Source organism: Phalacrocorax aristotelis, chromosome 10, assembly GCF_949628215.1.
Source record: "Phalacrocorax aristotelis chromosome 10, bGulAri2.1, whole genome shotgun sequence".
Classification (NCBI taxonomy): Eukaryota; Metazoa; Chordata; class Aves; order Suliformes; family Phalacrocoracidae; genus Phalacrocorax; species Phalacrocorax aristotelis.
In genome coordinates this window covers 3537731-3557416 of record NC_134285.1, presented here as the reverse complement: position 1 = coordinate 3557416, position 19686 = coordinate 3537731, and the positions used below count along the sequence as shown (strand labels likewise).

The window sequence follows — 19686 nt, the reverse complement described above, 5'->3', positions numbered from 1 at the left end:
CACGCCACAGGGCACGACAGGAGATGGGGAATATGGGTGTCCTCTGCCACTGCTGCCCCAAACCATGGCATGGCCCAGGCCATGTCCCTTCACCTCTACCCCAGGGAGAGTGGCTGCGGCTCGGTGCCATCCAGGGGAGCAGTATGGCAGGTAGAAAACGTGTGCATGGCTGCAGACGGCCGAGCGAGAGGCATGGCGTCGCCCACAGTGCACCGGCGTGGGAGGAAGGATGCTGCTTGGGGTGGGGTGGCAGCATGGGACTGGAGAGGTGCAGGGACGCCAGCACATTCCCCTTGCAGCCGGGGCCATCGGGGTGCTTTGCTCCTGCTCTGGGCTCTGACGGGGTGTCTCTGTCTCTCCACATTTCTCCTTCCCTGCTCTGAATTCCCGGGGGTGCGTTTAAAGAAGTGCTCGAGCTGCCAGCAAGTGGGAGCCACCGTGGGCTGCTGCCAGAAGGGGTGTCCCCACACCTACCACTATGCGTGTGCTGTCGACACAGGTGAGCCCAGCCGCGGGGACAGGGGCACAGGGACCCCTGGCACCATCTGACCCAGCCAGCTGCGGGGCTGAACTCTGCAACACTCAAGCCCACCCAAGACAAGGGTGGGCTCAGGGCTCCCTGCTAGCCAGGACGGTGATGTCCCCTGCACCAGCAGTGCCAGCTGGTGTCCTGAGTTAGGCTGGCCTCAGCTGAACCCTTCCTGCAAATGCTGTGGCTGGTCCAGCGGCAGGAGGCCGTGGGTTGGGGAGGAGGATGCTGCGATCCCGCCGCTCGGGGGGCAGCTGTCGCACAGCGCGGGAACTTCTCTGACATGGCCTTCTCTCCTCACAGGTTGCTTATTAACTGAAGAGAGCTTCTCTCTGAAATGTCCCAAACATAAGGTAAGCCCAGAGCGCCCCCACAATGCTCTGCAGCCCCCTGGGGTAGGAGGACCTGCTTTTGGAGCACAACACCCCACTCCACGGCACACCCACCCTGGGGTGCTCAGCAAGGGGAGGGTCACATCCCTGGGGGGAACACCACGCTACCCAGCTGCGGGGCGCCCTCCGCTGCAGGGCTAGGCGAGTGGGTGCCGGGTCTGGGACCCCCCAGCCGGGTTTAGTCCCCCCTTCCCTACGCGCTGACAGGCTGCATCTCGGGTGGGCGCGCGATTATCCGCGGATGGGCAGGGTGGCTGTTGCTGGGGTCATCCCCGCCAGCCCGGGGACCGGACCCAGGGGCCAAACCACCCCCCACCAGCGGACCACCGCGCTGACATCCCCCCCCCCCCTTCTCCCCGCAGAGGCAGCCGGTGTAGCGCCCCGCGGGCACCCGTCCCGCCGCCAGCGAGGGACCGGCGGAGGAGGCCGCGCCCCGGGAGCGGAGCGGGGCCGGGCCGGGCCGTACCGGGAGTCGCCCCGCTGCAGGTGGGCGCAGCGCTGCTGCCCCGTCCCCTTCCCCTCCCCGAGCCCGTTCCGGGCGGGTAAAGCCAGCGCCGGGTTTTCCATCCAACCCCCTGCCGGGTCCCGGCAAAACCCGGCTTGGCCGAGCGGGAGGCGGAACGGGATCCCCCCACCCCGGCCCGGGATCGCTGCACACTAGGGGGTTGGGGGGGGGGGGAAGGGGGGGGTTCGGGGGTGGGGGCCGTGTACAAGGGGGTCCCGGCGATGTTGTCTTACTGTGGGGCCGCCGGACCCCCCCGCGGGTCCCGGCTCTCCATATCTCACACTGATCTGATCTGAGATGTTGCCTTCAGCAAACCTCACGGTGTCTGTCTGTATATACGTGCGGCGGAGAAAAGGAAAAAAAAAAAAGGCAAAAAAAAGACAAAAAAAAAAAGGAGAAAAAAAAAAAGGAGAAAAAAAAAGACAAACAACGGCCTGCTGTTTGAAACACCACTCTGCTTTTTCCGTTTCGTTCTTCCATCTCCTGTCTGCCCCCACCTGCACCCACACTGCCTGTCCCGGGGTGCCAGCCCCTGCACAGGGTGGCTGGGTCCCCACCAGGGTGAAGGGTGCTTGCCTGGGCTGGTGGGTGCCCACCGGGCTGCCCCAGCCCCGATCCCTCCCTCCGGCCCCCGGCCCATTGCACCCACCACCCTCCCGCTCCATGGGGCACTGCTGGGACCAGGACACCTGGTCCTGCTCTCTGGCACCCCAAAAACCCACCCTCCTCCCTCTGCTCGGCCTCGCCAGCACCTCCTCTGCGGCTCCTCTTGCTCCCTGTGCTTGTGCAAATCCCAGGGCTCTGGGTGCTGAACCCCAGGGTTTTATCCTGTGCAAGAGGGTGCAAGCAGCCCAGAAATGGCTTCCAGCCGGCAGCAGGGTCCTTGCCAGAGGAGGAGGAGGCACTTGCTTCCTCCCCCTGCATGGCCCTGGCTCACCTGTCACTGCCCCGGGTGCTGGGTTCGCTCAGCTCCCTCGGCTTCCCTTCCCGGCCCCCTTGGGGGATCTGGGGGGCTGCCCACCACCGGGATTGCCCCCCACCCATGTCCCCACAGGGTGCCCTGCATGACTCCCCAATCTTCTGCAGCCCGAACACCGCAGCCCTGCACCACCCACACCCTGGCACAGGTAGCAAATAACCAACCCAGGGTGAATGAACCCCAAATCCCATCCTAAAAACAGAGCCACCAGCTGCCCCAGCCTGCAGAGCTTCCTGCAAAGGCGGGGTGCAGCCCTGGGCCCATCCGTCCCACCCCGACCCCGCAGAGCCAGCTCCGTGTCCCCGCCGGCTGACGCGTCCCCTCCGTCCCACCCAGCCCTCACCCTCAAGGTTTGCTGGCCACAAAATGTCTGTCGTTTCAGCAGCTTGCCTCGGACACGGGAGTGAAAAACACACATTAAAAAAAAAAAAAAAGGGCGGGGGGGGGGAGAGAAAAAATAATAAAAATAATTAATTTAAAGAAAAAAAAAATCCTGGTGTCCCTGGCAGTGTTGCCTGAAATCTGGCTATTTTTAGTGACATCTTGTACATATGACTGTAAAATGGTAAACCGTGTGTATTATATATTGCCTCATTATATAGTGTATATATATGTATACATATACATATATATAATATATATGAAGACTGTAAATGTTAAGACTAGTGTTCTTATTAGTATATTGCTTCACACTGAAGATTGTGTGTAACAAGCTGTTTCTAAAAGATGTTTATTTTCCTTAAGAGTAAAAAACAGGTCATTGCATTCAGAGCGTCAATAAAGATACAACGATTGTTTTGGAAGTACGTGGCGCCCTGCTCGTGGCCTCTCTTTTTCCCGGGGGGCTGCCAGGGGTCCCATGGAGCTGTGCCAGCCCCTGGCTGCCCCTTTGTCCCCAGGTGCCACCAGCACCGAGGGTCATGCTGTAGGGCTGGGCTGGAGAGGATGCTGCCATGGGGCTGGGGGGCAGAGCACCCTCAGCACATCTTGGGGTAAGGAGGGTGTCTCTGGGGTCCCTTGTCCCCTGGTGTCCCTTGTCCCTGCCACCCTTGTGTCCCCCCCATTCCATTCAGCCCTCCCCTGCAGGGGCAATGCAGGACCCACAGCCAGGGATGCCCAGCCTGGGGGGGCGGGGGCATTCCCCTTGCCCCAGCCAGGCTCTGTGTGCCCCCAAATTCAGTGTCTGTCCCCACCCCACCACTCCAGCACACACCAGTATAAATAATCAGCTTTAATTGTCTGTACAAAACTCTCCAACTATGAAAATACCGTTTAAAAAGGCAAGGCGGGGGAGGGCAGGGTTGGGGGCTATGTACAAAGGGGGGGGGGCACAGCAAGGGGACAGGGCACCCACCAGCCCCCCAGGAGCCCCGTGCCACCCTGCCATCCCTTCTCCGAAAGCGCTCTGGCTCAGCTGTGCCTAGGGGTGATGGCGGCTCCTAACTGGGGGGGCTGGTCAGTGCTTTGGCAGGGGGAGGGATAGGCTGGGAGAGGGCCCTTAGCCACCACCAGGAGGCCAAACCTCCTCCCCCCCAGAACAGGGGCAAAGCCGAGGTGCCCCAAGCCCCTCCTGCGGCAGCGGGACCTACGGGGGGGTGGGGGGGAGGCAGCAGGGACGCCAGGAGAGGTGGGCGAGGACGGGCCCCCACCCTGTGCCAGTGCACCGGCGGGTACTGGGTGGCACTGGGGCCAGGCTGGCCAAGCGTCCCAGTGCCATGCAATACTGTGACAGTGTCACTAGAGGTCCCCACGTCCCATCACCCAAGCAGGCTGAGGACAGGGTCACAACCATGGGGTGGCAGAGCCCACATGGGGTGCCCCACGCGCGGCTGCCCCACGCCGGGAGCCTTCACACCCACTGCCGGTAGCACCGGGCATCACCCTGCCCCTCCCCACCCGCCCACCTCCTCATCTTAAAACCCACTCCCTAACACCCTCTCGCAGAAGGGGTTCCCGTCCCAGGGGGGAAACTGAGGCACACACTTCCCAGCCCCCCATCCCTTCCCCTCATCCCGGACCCAGGGGGGGGCTAGCAGGGGGGCTGGCAGCGTGCCCCCCCCGCTCCCCAGCTAGCCCGATGTGACGGTGGTGCCGCTGCCCAGCTTGATGATCATCTGCTGGCAGTCGTGCAGCGTCCGTTTGTCTCCCAGCTTCTCCAAGGTGCGGGCGGCCTCGGCCAGCATGCCCACGCGCTGGCCCGGCCCCGAGAGGAAGCTGGGTGGGAGGTAGCAGCAAGCCAGCAGCAGGGCCTCGGCGTGCTCCCGCGGCGTGGGGTGGCTCTCCGGCTCACCGGCTGCAAGGGGGAAGCGAGGGGGTGTCAGCCCCAAGGGCACCCCTAGAAGCCACCGCCCCTCCCTTGGGTGCTCCGGCACGGTGACATTCGCCCACCCCAGGTGCCACCACCAAAGCAAGGAAGCCCCCATGCCCCATCGCCCAGCACTGCTGGGGTGCTGTGGGTGGGAAGCGGGGTGTCCCCGGGGAATGTGGCACCCAGGGGTGCTCTCCCACACCGTGTCCCACCTGTTTTGCTGCCCTGCACCCCTCTCCTCCGCAGGCTGCGGTCCAGCAGCTGGTGGGTGCGCGTGGGGCTGGCCCGAGCCATGAGCCTGGCGGTGGCTTCGTGCAGGAACACCTGGAACGGGGCAGGGGGGACAGTGAGCGTGGCTGGGCGCGGGGGACAGGGGGACGCGCCGGGAAGCGGGTCAGGGGGCTCACCCGGCGCATGGCGGGGCGGAGGGTCTGGGCCAGGCGCCGCAGGCTGCTGAGGTCCTGCTGGAAGCCCCGGAGCTCGAGGGCGGACGCCTGGTAGAGGCAGCTGCGCTGCTGGCTGACACTCATCTGCTGCTGCCACAGGTTGGTGCGGGTGACGAGGAGCAGGTCGCACAGCAGGAGCTGGACCGCCTGAGGGGGGAGCGAGGGGAGCTGGGTGAGCGAGGGGCGAACAGACGGACAGACAGATGGCGGGGCGGGGTGGGGCCGAGGAGATCCCTGCGGGCAGGCGTTGCTGCGCGGGGCCCCCGCCGGGCTGCATGGCAGGGGCATTGCACTCCCAGTCTGACACATGCAATGCAACTACAATGCACCCCCGCGAGGGCCGGGGGCACCTCCCGCGAAGGCTGGGCGCTCCCCCTCACCCAGGGCAGGCGGCTGCCTTGCGCCCCCAACCCAGCTCACCTTGTCGATGGTGCCTTTGGGGGGGCTGCCGAGCTCCAGGCTCTCCCGCAGGAAGCTGCTGGCCTTCTCGCAGTGGCTCAGGCTGGCCTGGCTCCCGTCCTGCTTGCTCAGCATAGCCCGGACAGCCCTGAAGCAGTGCAGGGCAGTGCGGGGCAGGGGCTTCCTGCAAGGAGGGGGGGACACGGTCATGGCAAGCCCCTCGCTGGGGCCGTACACCCCCTCGGCAGACATGGGGCAGCACAGCCGCAGTGCTCAGAGTGCATTAGCAAGGGCTGTGCCAACCCAAAAAGGAGGGAGGTCTGCATTGAGCTGTCACCCCCGTCCCCGATGCCCCCGGCACTCACTCAGAGCTCTGCAGCGCCCGGGGCATGGTCTCCACCAGCGGGTAGAGGCGCTCGGCCCCCTCCTCGTCTCCCTGCAGCCAGTGAATAACTGTGCCAATGATGGACGCCCACCACTTGGACACGGGGTCGGTGCCTGTGGGGCGGGAGGGACACAGGAGCCAGGTGCCCACCAGTCTTGTGGCCCCCCACACAAAGTGTCCCGGGGGGAACACACAGATGCCGGCCTCACCTGTGACGGCCGCCAAGCTGGAGCTGATGGACGGTGCGGGTCCAGGCGTGCCGCTGGCATCAGAGCAGCCGTTGAGCAGCTGGAGGTACTCGAGAGCATCAGAGAAGCGCCTGCTGGGAGAGGGGCCATGAGCAGGGTTGGCCCCACGCCGGGCGGAGGGAGCAGGGTGCCCACCCCGGCACTTACCCCTCTCCCTGGGCGGCGGGGCGGCCGGGCTCGGGCATGGTCACGCAGCACAGCGCCTTCTCCAGGAGGTGCTCGCGGAAGAGCTGGGTCACCTGCGCCATCGGGTCCACTGCGGTACAGAGGGGCGGTGAGCGGTTACGCCTCCACCCCGAAACAGAGGTGCTGGGGGCGCCGGGGGTTACCTGGGTTGCCGGCAGAGCTGTAGATGGTCTCCCTCGGGACACCCTTGACAGCCCAGTCCCCATCGACGAAGAAGCGGTGGCCCAAGGGGTGGCAAAGCCACTGCATGGCGGGGGGCACGGCCCCACCGTGGGACAGGGCCACGCGCCGGGCGCTGCAGAGGAAGGGGCGCTGCGGGAGGAGCGGCGGGTCAGGAGAGCACCCAATGTTGGGTCCCAGGGGACACAGGGGACCCTCCCGCCCTGTCCCCACGGTGGAGGGGGCTGCCCCGCACTCACAGCCAAGAAGTGAAAGCAGCGGTGCAGGCTGGCCTTGACCCGCAGGGCAGCCGCCACGTAGATCTCGGCCAGGGCGGCCACGGAGATGGCGTCACCGGCGCACTCGGCCAGGTTGACGGCGCTCAGCGCCAGGTTGATGGCCAGCAGGTGCCCCCCAGCCTGCCTCCCTGCGGGGACAGGGACGGGGGGCTCAGGGCTGTGGGGGGACACAGGGATCCCGTCCCCCGTCCCCCGTCCCCCTCCGTGGCGCAGGGCCCTACCGGCGAGGTGGAGCTGGTGCAGGCGGTGGTAGGCCATGGCGGCGTCGCGGGCGCTCTGACGGACGTGGGCCGGTGGCGGAGGATCGGGACGCAGCCCCCCGGCACGGGCGGCCAGCCAGCGGCCCACCCAGAGGCGCTGGAGCAGGTGCCGCAGCAGGCTCCAGAGCAGGCTGCAGGCCAGGTCCCCGTGGGAGGCGGGCAGTGGCCGTCCCAGTGCTCCCAGTGCCGTCCGAAGATGCTGGGCTCCCTGGGCAAAGTCCCCCTGCGCCCCCCCCAGGGAGGGCGGGTCAGCCCGGGGGGACAGAGCTAGCCACAGGGGGTGGGATGGAAGGTGGGGGGGGCAAGTGGGGCATGGCCAAGGTGGGTGGGGCAGGTGACATCATGCAGGGTGGGGCAAAGGGGGCAGGTCTTACCCGGTCAAGGTCAAGGTCGGCCTGCCGACGGTGCCGCCAGAAGAGGATGGAGGGCTCGGAGTGGGGGCGGGTGACAGGCTCCCCACAGACAAAGAGCCGCACCACCGCCCCCAGCACCAGCGCCGCGTTCAGCGCCCAGAAGGCCAGCGTGGGCCACAGCCACTGTGACCACCCCCACGGCTCCTCTGTGCGGGGAGGGGGTCAGTGCTGTCCTCCCCGCTCCACCCACCCCTGGGTCTCCATCCCGGCAGCCTTAACCCCATCCCCACCCCGCAATGGCCTCTGACCCCCGTCCCCCCCAGCACCCCCCACCCCGATCGTCTTCTGTCTCAGACCTACCCCAAGACCCCCCACTTGATGGCTTTCACCCCACATCCACCATGACCACCTCCACTCTGATGGTGTCCCCTCAAACAGCCTCCATCCTGACAGTCTTCACCCCGTGCCCACCCCAACAGCCTCTACCCTCATGGGCTCCGCCCCAAGAGCCTCAACCCAGGCAGCCCCCACCACACACCCACCCCAAAATCCTGCACCCTGACGGTCTTCACCTCAACAGCCTCTAGCCCATGCCTGCCTCAATGACCTCCATCCCAATGGCCTTTGCCCTGTGCCCACCCTGACAGCCTCCACCCCGACAGCCTCCACCCCACACCTATCCCAACAGCCTCCATCCCAGTGGCCTCCACCCTGTGCCCACCACAACGACCACCACCCCAACAGCCTCCACCACAATGTCCTCCACCCCAAGAGTCCCCACCCCATGCCAGAGCTTACCCACGGTGCCAGACTCAGCCATGATGTTCCTGCCGGGGCCGGCGGTGCCCGGGCTCCCCACAGGGGCCGGGGCAGCAGAGCCCCGGAGGAGGGATGCCAGGGGGTTGAAGGAGAGGCAGAGGAAGACAAAGGTGCAGAGGGCCATGCGGGAGCGGTCCAGCATGCCCTGGCTGCTGGGCGAGGGTGGTGGGTGCTCCTGCTTCACCTGCACGGGCAGAGCTGCTGTGAGCCCCGGGGCATGGGGTGTGGTGATGGGGCACAGGCATGAGATATAGGGCACGGGGCATGGGTATGGGCATGGGGTATGGGGCACCGAGCATATTTTGGGGTACAGAGCATGGGGCATGAGCACAGGACATGGGTGCAGCAGCCCACTGCACCCCAGAATGCTGCCATACCCCTCCCTTCAGCCCCAATTCAGGTGAGGAACAGCCTCAGGGAGCAAGATGAGGGGTCTTGGCCCCTTTCCCCATGCTGGCATCTGGGGTGCTTTGCTCTTGGCACCGCCGGGGTGAAGCAGCAGATGCAGGGGAACCTCCCCCACAGCCCCACCACACCTTGCCGTGGTTGCAGAGGGGGCTGTCGGGCTCCGAGTCGCTGCTGCTGTTGCTGCTGCCCCCGCTGAGCGAAAGCGGGCTGCTGTGGGACGGCGAGCCCACGTCCGAGGGCGGCGGCGTCAGCATCTCCATCACCTCTGCCTTCACCACCTCCATGGGGGCCTCCGCCTTCGCCCCCCTGCTGCAGGAGGCCACCAGGTCCTTCAGGGACTCTGCGGGGAGCGGAGCGGGCTGAGGGGTGCTGGGGGGATACGGCAGCCCCGGCACCGAGGCTGAGCCCCTCCCCGGGACCTGCCCTTCCACTCACGGTTCTTCTGCATGGCCATCTTCAGGGCGAGGTTCTCCTGCTTCAGCTTCTGGTTGTTCTGCTGCAGGAAGCGGATGTACTCGATTGCCTTCCTCAGGATCGCTGACTTGTTGAGCTGCCGGCAGGCATGGACAGCTCAGCCCAAATGCTGGGCGAAGCCCCCATTGCCCAGCCCACATCCCACTGCTCCCGGTCTCCCACCTTGGCCTCGGTGCCCACCACCAGGTCCTTGAGCTCCACGATCTTGTCGTTGATGGAGGAGCGGTAGCGTTTCTCGATGGCATTGTGCGCTGTGCGCTTCTCCCCCCGGCTCTGCACCAGCGCCGGCTTCCCGCAGGGTGCCAGCCGGTTGATGGGCAGCTTGTCGGCGTCCACCACCAGCGGCACCGTGGCCAGGATGGTCCCTCCGCTCACCAGAGCCTGTGGGGATGTGGGGTGGTGTCAGTGGAGGTCCCAGAGCATCCCCCCACCCCGGAGCTCCCCGGTGGAGGGACTTACTGGCACCTGCAGCGGGGTGGCAGAGCCACTGGTGCTGGTGGCCAGGGAGGCGATGCTGGACGTCTTGGCGCTGCTGGCATCCGTCTTGACAGCTGTCAGCAGCAGGGAGTCAGCCTTGATGAAATGGGGCTGTAGCAGGACCTAGGGGATGGGGGTGGGCTCAGCGGGGCTGGGGAGGCCACTGGGACACCCCACCCTCGGCCCTGGGCTTACCGGCACCGGCTGGATCTGAGGTGAGACAGGCTGGGTGGTGGGTGTGGCGGGGGCCAGGAGCTGCTGGGGTGCCACGTTCTGCACGGGGCCAGGCAGTGCCACAGGTTGGCTCGGCTGTGGGACGGGCAGGGGGCTGGGCAGGGCCTGCTCCGCACCCCCAGGCTGCACAGCTGGGCATGGAGCAGAGGACAGCGTCACCAGACCCCCCAGGACCACCCTGGGCAGCCCCATCCCATAGGGAGGTATCCCCATGTCCAGCAAGGCCCCCACCACCCACAACAACCCCCCACCCAGGGAGCCTCACCCCTCCCTGCACCCCCAAATCCTCACCGGAGAAGCTGTGCTGGTTCTGGTAGCCCACCAAGGGCTGGGGGCTGAACTGGCCGGGGGATGTGGGGACGAAGCTGGGGGCCAGCATCACGCCAGGCTGGGGCTGGCTGCTGGGCATGGCCACCGGCTCCTCCTTGACACCCGGGGTCGGCGCTGGCAGGAGCGGGGCTGGGGGCTGCGGGGTGAAGGCTGCCATCCCAGGGGGTCCCGGGTAGACGCTGCCGGTGGGGGTGGCAGAGGGAGGCTCGCTGGGCCCCAGGTAGGTGCTGAGGGTGCCTGGGGTGGGGGGGAGTCCCAGGGGCATGGCGCTGTCGGGGGCACTGAACGGTGAGTCAAACAGCCCCGAGAAGTCATTGTCCGGTGTGTTGATCAGCTGGAGCACGTCTGCAAAACAACCCCCCAACCCCACGCTGTCAGTGGCTGTCCCGGCCCCACACCTGCCAAGGGGCCCCCAAAGCTCTGAGGGTCCCTGGGCTGGCCCCATGCTGCCCACCCCACAGCTCAGCACTTTGGGGACAGATCCCCATAACACAGGGACAAAATTCCCTGAGAGCCCAGGAATCTGCTGTGCCCTGCTCCTCACAGCCTCCCAGGCACCCTGCCAGCAGGGAAACTGAGGCACGGTGCTCGCAACGGGGGTGCCGGGGCCTGGCCACCAGCCGTCAGAGTTTTCCAGCCCGGTCTGGGGGTGTCAGGGCAGCTCTCAGCCCATTCCTGAGGTCGAGGGGGGAAGAGACGGGCTTGTGCCAACTCATTCATTTTATCCTGTACTGGAAACCCCGACAACCCCCAAAGCAGCCCCTGTACCAAGGGAAGGGGGTGCTCGCGCTGGGACAGAGGGGTGGCACGCCTGGGATGTGCCAGACCCCCGTGCCAGGTGTACCTGCCCATGGCACCTCCCAGGAGGGCAGCTGGGCAAGCACAGGGTTAAATAGCCTCGCTCAACGGGACCTGGGTGCCCGGGATGTCCCCATGGACACACCCCAACACCCACCCATCAGGGCGTCTGGAAGTGCCCCCACTGAGGCACCCCGGGATGCTCCCCCCAAAGCACCCTGGGGTGCCCCCACGGCGGTACCCCCAGGCGCACCCCTCATGCACACACCCCCAGGATGCCCCCACCAAGGTGCCCCCGGATGCCCCCCCATGGGGTACAGCACCCCGAGAGGGGCTGCAGCGGTGACCCTGCCAGACGGGGAGGAGGAGGATGGTGAGGAGGGGGTACCTTCGAAGGCGCACTCCATGCCGGCAGGTGCAGGTGGGGTCACTGGGAGCTGGCTGCGGCCCCCGCTCAGCCTCATGCCGGGCCGTGATGAGGCACCGGGATATTTTAAAGCCATGTTCTCGCCTCCTCCCCGCCAGCCCTCCCCGTTGCTGCCCGCGCCAGGCCTGGAGCGAGGCCGGCGATGGGGTGATGCAACTCCGCCAATCGCCGCCCGCGCGCCCGCCGGCCACCCGCCGCCCCCAGACAGCCCCGCAGCCACACTAAGGTGAGCCCAGCAGCGGGTTATTCCCGGGCACCCTGCTGTAACCCGCCAGCGGTTACTTGGGGTCAGCTGCCGTTAACCCCTTCGCCCCATGCCCCATCGCCCCCTGCGTCTGGCCAACACGACGTGACACTCCTCACTCGATGCCCAGCGCCCAGAGGAGACGCCCCACAAGGACCAGGGTCATCGCACAGCCCCATTTTCCCCACAAAGACATCCAGCTCTTGGCACCCCCCTCTGCGCAGGTGGGTTTCCCTCCAGGGGAGCTCCCAGCCTCAACCCCTCCCCCCGCTGAAGAGACCCCCAAAGTTCCCTGGTGGTCCAGGGACAAGAGAGCAAAGTCTGGGGGTGCAGAGAGAGGGTGCTCCCTCCTGGCCCGCCCCTTCCTGCTGCTCAGTCCTCGGGGTGGGCACGGCTCTCCCAACCACCCGGTGCCTACCAGATATTTCAATCGCATGACACCCACTACCAGCCATGCCAGCAGTACGACACGGGCACCCAGCAGTACCAGGGCTGCCCCAACCCTGCTGCTTCAGGCCATGGGAGCCTGTGGGGCACAGCTGTGGGTCCTGGCAGGTCCCAGTGGGCACAGGGCACCCACAGCCCTGGGTGCATGTCCCACAGTCACCCTGGGGTAGGCACAGGGACAAGGGACAACCTGTGGCTACCCAGGGACTGGTGGCAAACCCATGGCCCGTGGAATGTCAGGCCACGTGGGGAAACAGTGGGGCACAAGGTGGCCTGGACAGCCATGAGGCAAAGGAGCGTGGCAAAAGCCCATGGCGAGACACAGCCGGTCTGTGCTGGGCACCGCTCAGCCCTGGCACAGGTTCTGGGGGACCCACGGGGACACAGCACAACTCCGGATCATCGCTCCTGCCTGCTTGCAGCTCCCATCCCTCCCTTCCCACGCCAAAACCTCGCCGGGGGAGGCAGGTGGCACCTGGATCTGCCCTGATCCGCCCCGATTGCCACTGGGATGAGCCTCCAGCCCTGGGATGCCACCTCCGCCCCGGCTCCCAGCGGATATATGGCTCCTGGCACCGTTGGAGGCTTCGGCCATCCCCGTGCCTGCTTCACCGCGTGCTCCACCGGCTCTACTGGCCTGCGCAGAGCCAGCGCAGCCCCGGGCATGGGGCTGGCCAAGGTCTGGGAAACCCAATTTTTGGCTAAAGCCATGGTGACGCTGCACCCAGCACTGGTAAGATCTTGGTGGCGCGGCAGTGGTGAGCGGGACCCGTTGGGGATCGGGTCCCCTTGGCACTGGGGAGCAGGTCCCCTTGGGGAGCAGGGCCCTCTGGGGCAGCATCCCCATCCCACGGCCCCCCAGCTGGGCGGGGAGGTGGGTGCTGATGGGTCCCAGCCCCAGTGATGCTCCGCTCAGCGCCAGGCCTGTTGCAGAGCCTCCCACACACCCCCGCCCCTCCCATCCCGGGTGGGTGGTTCGGGGAACCCAGGCGTCCTGGAGGGAATGACCGGGAGTAACCCCGCCGGTGACGTCACGGGGGGCGGGGCTAGGAGCGACACGATGCTGCGGCCGGCGGGGGCCCCGTCGGGGCTGTCCCAGTACCGGCACCTCCAGCCCGGGGGTCCCGGTGTCCAGTCGTGTCCCTCCCCCCCATCCCCCTGGACCCCGCTCCTCCCCAAGCCCCGGTAACGGGGCCAGCCCGAACCGCCCGGCCCTGCACCGACCCCGCGGCTCCAGCAGCTCGGGGTGTCCCCCCCAACCCACGCCGGGTTCCGGCACCGAGCCCGGTCTCTCCGGCTGCGCCCCGGTTCGCCGGCCGCGCACCGAGCCCGCTCCCTTCAGCCCGGCCGCGCACCGAGTCCCGGTTATGCACCGAACCGGCTCCACCGCTTATGGCCCGGTCCCCGGTTGCTTGACCGTGCACCGAGACTGGTCTCTGCAGCCCCGGCCATGCACCGAGCACGGTCCCGGCTGTGCACCGAGCCCCGGTATCGCACCGAGCCCATCCCCCGGCCGCGCACCGAGCCCCGGTATCGCACCGAGCCCACCCCCGGCCGCGCACCGAGCCCCGGTCCTGCCGCCAGCCCGGTCCGGGCCGCGCACCGAGCCCGGCCCCACTCGCCGCTGCCCGGTCGGGACGCACCTTCGATGTCGCTGAGCAGGGCCGTGTCGATGTCGCCGGCCCCGGAGAGGCCGAGGGACGGCGCCAACCCCTCCAGGGCCGCGTCGTCGAAGGCGAGGCCGCTCATCCCGGCGGCGGCTCTAGGAGCGGCGGGGCCGCCCGCCCGCCATGGCCGCGCTGGCCCGGGGAGAGGGAGGAAGGGGACGAGCCGCCAAGCTGCTCCCGCGAACCGTGTCCAGACCTGCTACCGGGTAGGGGAAGGAGGGAGGGGATGGAGGCGGATCCGCCGCCGCGTCCCGCCCCGCGGCTGCCTCCCCGCCCCGCACCGCCGGCACCGGGACCCGCCGCACCGCCGCGCCGCGCCGGGACCCCCGGCAGCACCGGGCTGGTAGGAAGGTGGTGCACCGGGACCGGAGCAGGGAGCAAGGCAGGCTGCAGCCCCTGAGCAGGGCAGCAGTTCCCCGGGAAAGTCACCACCCCCCCGGGGACAGCCACCAACCCTGGGGACAGGCACCAACCCCTTGGGACAGTCACCAAACCCCGGGGACAGCCACCAACCCCTGGGGACAATCACCAAGCCCCTGGGACAGCCACCGAGTCCTTGGGACAGGCACCAACCCCTGGGGACAGTCACCAAACCCCGGGGACAGTCACCAAGCCCTGGGGACAGTCATCGAGCCGCGGGGACAGTCACCGAGCCCTTGGGACAGGCACCAATTACGTAAGCTCGGCTCTAAACACCTAGGCTGGGCGTTAAATACCACTTCGCCCTGGATCGGGGCCCACGTGGGAGCCAGTAGGAGGGCCACAGTGGGGAAAAGGGGGTGGCCGTGGCTGCTGTAACCCCCAGCACCTCGTGGAGGCCACGTGCCAGGGCCACCGTGTCACCTCTCGAGGCTCTTGTGGTTTCCAATGCAGAGGCAGGCTGCGGGTATCTGCCTTCCTCCTCCCTGCTCCAGGGTCCAGTGCAAGTCCCAGCACCGCCGCCTGACCGTGGCACAGCCCAGGGTGGCAGAAGCTCCCACAGCCCCATAAGGGGCTGCCGAAGGATCGGTGCTGCCCTGTGAGCCCCAGCTGAGCCCACGCACCCTCCTGGGTGCCACGAGCTGTGGGAACCAGGAAAATCACTGGTGCCATCAGGGTCAGCGCTGTGGCTGCCCACGGGTGGCGGGTCTCGGCATGGGGGGTCTCACGCTAGGGCAGGGCCACGCTGCTACACCCTGCAGCGCTGTGTGGTTTGTCTTACTGCTGGGAATATATTAGGAAAAGAAATGGATTATTTTCTTGATTCTTATCATTTTCTTAAGAAAAATAAATTAGGAAAAGAAAATGCGCTGCAACATCGGCCCCCTGAAACTTTGCCCTCTTGTCTCCTGAACCACCAAGCACAATCCGAGGCTACCTGTGAATTAATTAAGCTGGGCTGCACCATAAAACCAGGAGCACAGCAGTTTCCCCTGTGGAACATGGGGATCCCTCACATGGCATGGGGAACCCTGCTGCAACAAGGGGCTCACCGGCAACCACGCAGGGCACCCCGTGCGTGCACGTGGCGGTGGCAGAGCCGTGGGTGCCCAGCCCTGCCAGTCCCTCCGCACCCTTGCGCCCACTCGAGCCTCCTCAAGCTGGGGACATTAACCTGTGCCCGAGCTGGGGACGGGCCCAGGGAGTCCTGGCTCAGCTCCACGCCGATGGCTGGGGCAGTGTCACCCGCACACAGGCCACTGGCAGCCACTCGGACACCTCTCGTCCACAGCAAACTAAACAAATGCTACCAATGAAAAACCCTCGAGAGATCCACAACCTGCTGTGGGGGTGAAGGGGGCTCTGTGCACCCCCCCACATTTTTATTTGGGTCACCATGGAGAAGCCAGGCTCGATGGCGGCGGGAGGTTTCCCTTTGCTTTCAGGAAAGCCCTTGCAGCAGTCTGCATGCTTGCAAGAGTGGAGGGCAAGTTTCCAGGGCTGGGGAGATGGACGTGCCGCGGCCCCGCGAGGCTTTAGGGCAGCCTCACATGAATGTAGAGAGTCACACACCTTTAACAACCCACGTGAGACCTGGGACACAGCCTTCCCTGTGAGACACGGAGAGGGGGAAAATCACACGCATAAACACGGCATTATTTTCACACAAGCTATGGTCAAAGCAGGATTTTGCAGGGCTCCTTCCCTGACCCCAAGCTTCCCCCCTGAGCCAGAGGGGATGTGCACCCCGGAGACCCACACACGATGCTTTTCCCTGCTTGGGGAGGACCAAAGCAAACAAGCAGCATCCTCTGCACTACGGGGAAGAATTAAGCACCCTGGCAGCTCCGTGGGACGGGGCGGGTTTGGAGGCCAATGGATGCCAGGCAGGGTGGGGCTCCCTGGGGTAAGCTTGGTTGCGGGGTAGGGAAAACCCCGCCTGTAGGACCAGGGCCACGCAGCCAATAAGCGCAGCGGCCCGGAGTGGAGTGATTCTGCATCACGGCTCAGGGCCCGCGATTACATCATGTCGGTCCTGCGGGGATGGCAGCAGGGCCACGTGGTTGCTCCGGAGTCGCTGAGACGTTTTCCTAAGCGCAGGCTGGGAGGAAACCGCAGGGATGAGACAGAAAACAAACTGGCCGTGAGATGGTTGGGCTCTGGCTGCCGAGCCGGCCGGGCAGGCTCACGTGGCTGCAGCGAGCTCAGGTGGCTGTGTAGGGCTCGCCGGCGGCGTGGAGCATTGCCCTGAGCCACACCGGCGGCAGCGACAGGCTCCAGGACGTGCCATGCTTCGGCTGCAGAGCCCAAATGTGGCAGCCTCAGGCACCATGCATGGAGCATCCGTCATCCTGCTGCCCACCTCGCTCAGCTGGGTGGGCTCCCCCCAAAACGCTGTGCCCAGGTACATGTGAGCCCCTGGACATTCGCCGCCTGCCAGCACACCTTAACTCTGTGCTGAAAGCAGCCCTGCCCGCCCAGGACTTCGCTGACATCCCCCACTCCCAGCCCGCAGCATCCCTCGTGCTCCAGGGTTTGTTTTGCTATGGCAGAGCACGGCATTAATCATTAATTCATGTTGCAAACAGATTCAAAGCCTCTTCTCTCCTTTACTACCTGTAACTCTGCTTTGTCAACTATCCCGTCCTGAGCCACAGCTTGAGTAAACACGCAGCCAGGCCCGATGGCACTCTGGCGTGCCGCACAGCCTCCGCTCGGGGGTTTATTTACCCCGAGGTGAAATGGGAAAAGGCAAATGCACGTGTAGTCTCTTCCCATTTGCATCGGGATCCAAACTCGGTGCCCAGTGCTGGGAAGCAGGGACACGCACCCCGTCCGAGGCTCAGCCTGTACTGGGCTCTGCAGCGTGCCCTGTGCCAGGGCTCAGCATTCTGCGGTGGAGGGCTGGGATCTGCGGAAGCCTCCAGCTCGTGCTGGGAGCTCGCACGGTCTCAGCGGGAGCCCACTCAGGTTTGGAGAGGAGAAGCCCATCAGGGTTCACAAGCACAGGGAAGCCATGCTCGGGTTGGGGAGCCAGATGTCACCAGCGGCAGGAGGCTGTGGGGGGACACATACAAAATGTTCCCAGGTGCTTGTCCTGCTCTTACACTCTTCCCTTTGCACCCACTTCGGCCCCTGTTGGAGACAGAATATGGTGTTAGAGGGATCTTTGCCTCATGCCTTTAACTGTGGGGCTGCAGAAGACGGCGTGGCTGGTGCAGCCCCGCTGGAAGGCAGCAGATCCCCGCTCCAGCAGCCTTCCTGCTGCACGGCGCTGGGAATTTATGACCTGGTGGTTTTTGTGCGATTTCTGCTGTCAGGGCAGCGGCAGCTCCGTACCTTTCTCAGCAAAGCTGGGCCATGAACCTACCGGAATATATGTGACACAGTCAGGCACATGATCGGTGTGATGGTAAACAAGCCGGGGCAGAGCTGGATTTAATGCATGGTAATCTGCAGTTACAAGGAGGGGAAACCCATCTTTCACGCTGTTCCATACACACCCCTTCCCCAAAGCAGCTTTTAAACCACAGGCCATTAGTTTTGATCTCCACTTGCAAGACGGAGGGCCCCATTCTGACATATTGGTTCGGTTTTGGCCGAAGTAATGCCATGTCACTTCTCCAAGGTTCCTAGATGGCTGCTCTTCCCTCTGCCCATCAAAACCATCGTCATAAATGAGGATGTTGGAACAAATTCCTGGCCGATGACTCAGGAAAAGTTGCCCGTTGTGCGGGCTGGGAACACCACCTGCACTGCAGCGCACAAACAACTCCTTACCCGTCACTTTCTAGGTCACCAAGGCGGGTGATCTGAAGTTACGCCCCGAGGACCACCTGGCAAGCCCTGCAAGGTGGGCAGGTGTCCCACCGAGTGCCAAGACCTGTCCGAGGGTAGCCTCAAAGCATGCGCCAAAGATTTAGTGGGGAACGAATTTACCAGCAGTGGCAACACGCCACCGTGCACAGCAAGACCCACGTAAAGACGCAAGGAGCATCTTCTGCTGGGGACAACCCTTCTCCTGGTGAGAATACCCAGGCCTCTGTCATTTGGAGGAAGCCGAGGATTCCCAAAAGCCTGTGTCGTGTTTTGACATCTGACGGCACCGCAGGGCAGCTGCAGACCGTGCGTGCCTCCCGCGCTCACTCGTACCGTGCGTTCAGGCCGGGCGGTGGAGCACAGCCAGACACCACCTGAGAGACAGACGGATACCATCCTCCAGGTCACACTAGTAGTGTATTTATTGGAGTATCTCACATGCAGGAACCAAAGTAGAGATGATTTCTGGAGCAAGTTAAACAATGGCAGATTAATACAATTGTATTGTCCTTAACGTAAACGCTTTCTACATGAATACAGCAACATTTTAGTGTTGGGTTTCTTTGTGTATTTTGTTTCTCTTTTCTTGGTCAATCCCTTTAAACATTTATGTCCCCCTTCTCCCCCTACCCCGCTCCCAAACAAAAAAATACCCAATATCTTCAGTAAATAAATATTATCGACTTTTATCTGGAAAGCCTACAGCTGTAATATACAGAGAAGCTATTGCACAGGTTACATGTCTAGAGTTAACGATAGCTCATAATAACATGTACAGAATGAGGAGCTCGTACTCATAAAAACACAGAGCAGGGTGGGAAGTTTGGCGTAGGTTTGCCACGGGCTAAAGAGAACCAGCACCGGAGCTCGGCGCGGCTCTAAAGCCCATCAGCTCTCGGTGAAACACAACCTCGCCTCTCTCCTGGATGGCGGAGCAACCTGCTGCCAGTGCCAGGGGTGCGGTGCGGGGAGGCTGGGGCTGGCGGCCTGGGGAGGGAGCACGCAGGCGCAGCCCGCTCCGGAGGCTGCAGTTCGGGAGGGATGAGCGGAAGGTGCTTGCATGGGCACCAGCAACGCCTCTGGGCACCTGGCAAGGGGATTCCTGCCTCCTCTCCTCTGCTGGTGGGCAAGGGCAGGTGGGTGCCCCCAGCAGCTGAAGGGTTACCTCCAAGAAGGCTCTAAATCCACTCACTGATTGCCTGCTTCATTATTTCCATAAAAATAACTGTCCTGAGCTGTTTTTTTCCAGGGTAGGCTCTGCAAGCCTTGCGGTTAGCATTTAGGAGGTAAACAATGACTGAGCTGGATGAGGCTGGGCTGGGGATGGAGATAGCACAAGCAGTTCCCACTCCACAGGACTCCCAGCAGCCACAAGACACCTGACAACTCATCGGGCGAAAAAGACTGTTGAAAATGCCGCTGTGTTTGCTCTCCTGGTCCGCGTGTCCTGTCCTCAAGGCTGAAAGCAGGAGAGCATTGAATAGAGGAACAGGAACAGGCTGCGTTGGCCGGGGTGCCGGGGGAGCGTGGGCCCAGATCCTGCGGCAGCCTACGGAGGGGGACCATCACCCCTGCCCTGGGTCCGAAACCACCGCCCGGATCTGTTCTTCCACCACTGGAGGGAAACATCTCGCCACCACGGCCAGCTCTGCTGACTCCTCCATTTAGAAGTGG

General features: G+C 64.6%; 2 protein-coding genes across 14 annotated transcripts in view; one reads left to right on the top strand and one right to left on the bottom strand.

The window, feature by feature from the left end:
• RAI1 (retinoic acid induced 1) overlaps window positions 1–3211 on the top strand; it is a 76556-nt gene extending 73345 nt beyond the window's left edge. For all 5 annotated transcript variants that reach the window (XM_075104752.1, XM_075104748.1, XM_075104751.1 and 2 more), the window contains 3 exons: window positions 406–499; window positions 833–882; window positions 1284–3211. In XM_075104752.1, the coding sequence (XP_074960853.1) occupies window positions 406–499; window positions 833–882; window positions 1284–1298 (159 nt within the window). In that variant the 3' untranslated portion in view covers window positions 1299–3211. The remainder of the gene's footprint in view (window positions 1–405; window positions 500–832; window positions 883–1283) is intronic.
• Window positions 3212–3621: 410 nt separating this feature from the next.
• SREBF1 (sterol regulatory element binding transcription factor 1) lies at window positions 3622–14009 on the bottom strand. Of its 9 annotated transcripts, none has more exons than XM_075104758.1 (19): window positions 13750–14008; window positions 10152–10535; window positions 9822–9991; window positions 9609–9749; window positions 9312–9530; window positions 9111–9225; window positions 8804–9015; window positions 8247–8451; window positions 7470–7654; window positions 7057–7318; window positions 6797–6963; window positions 6521–6689; window positions 6339–6447; window positions 6153–6262; window positions 5924–6056; window positions 5580–5742; window positions 5121–5306; window positions 4926–5037; window positions 3622–4698 (listed from the first exon to the last, which is right to left on the bottom strand). In XM_075104758.1, the coding sequence occupies exons 1-19, from the start codon at window positions 13853–13855 to the stop codon at window positions 4475–4477; spliced, it is 3372 nt and encodes a 1123-aa protein (XP_074960859.1). In that variant the 5' UTR covers window positions 13856–14008; the 3' UTR covers window positions 3622–4474. The 9 variants fall into 9 exon arrangements, with proteins under 9 accessions (XP_074960859.1, XP_074960862.1, XP_074960863.1 ...); XM_075104761.1 differs by having other exon boundaries at window positions 9615–9749; XM_075104762.1 differs by lacking the exon at window positions 13750–14008 and adding an exon at window positions 11377–11684 and having other exon boundaries at window positions 9615–9749.
• Between the last annotated feature and the right edge of the window lie 5677 nt (window positions 14010–19686).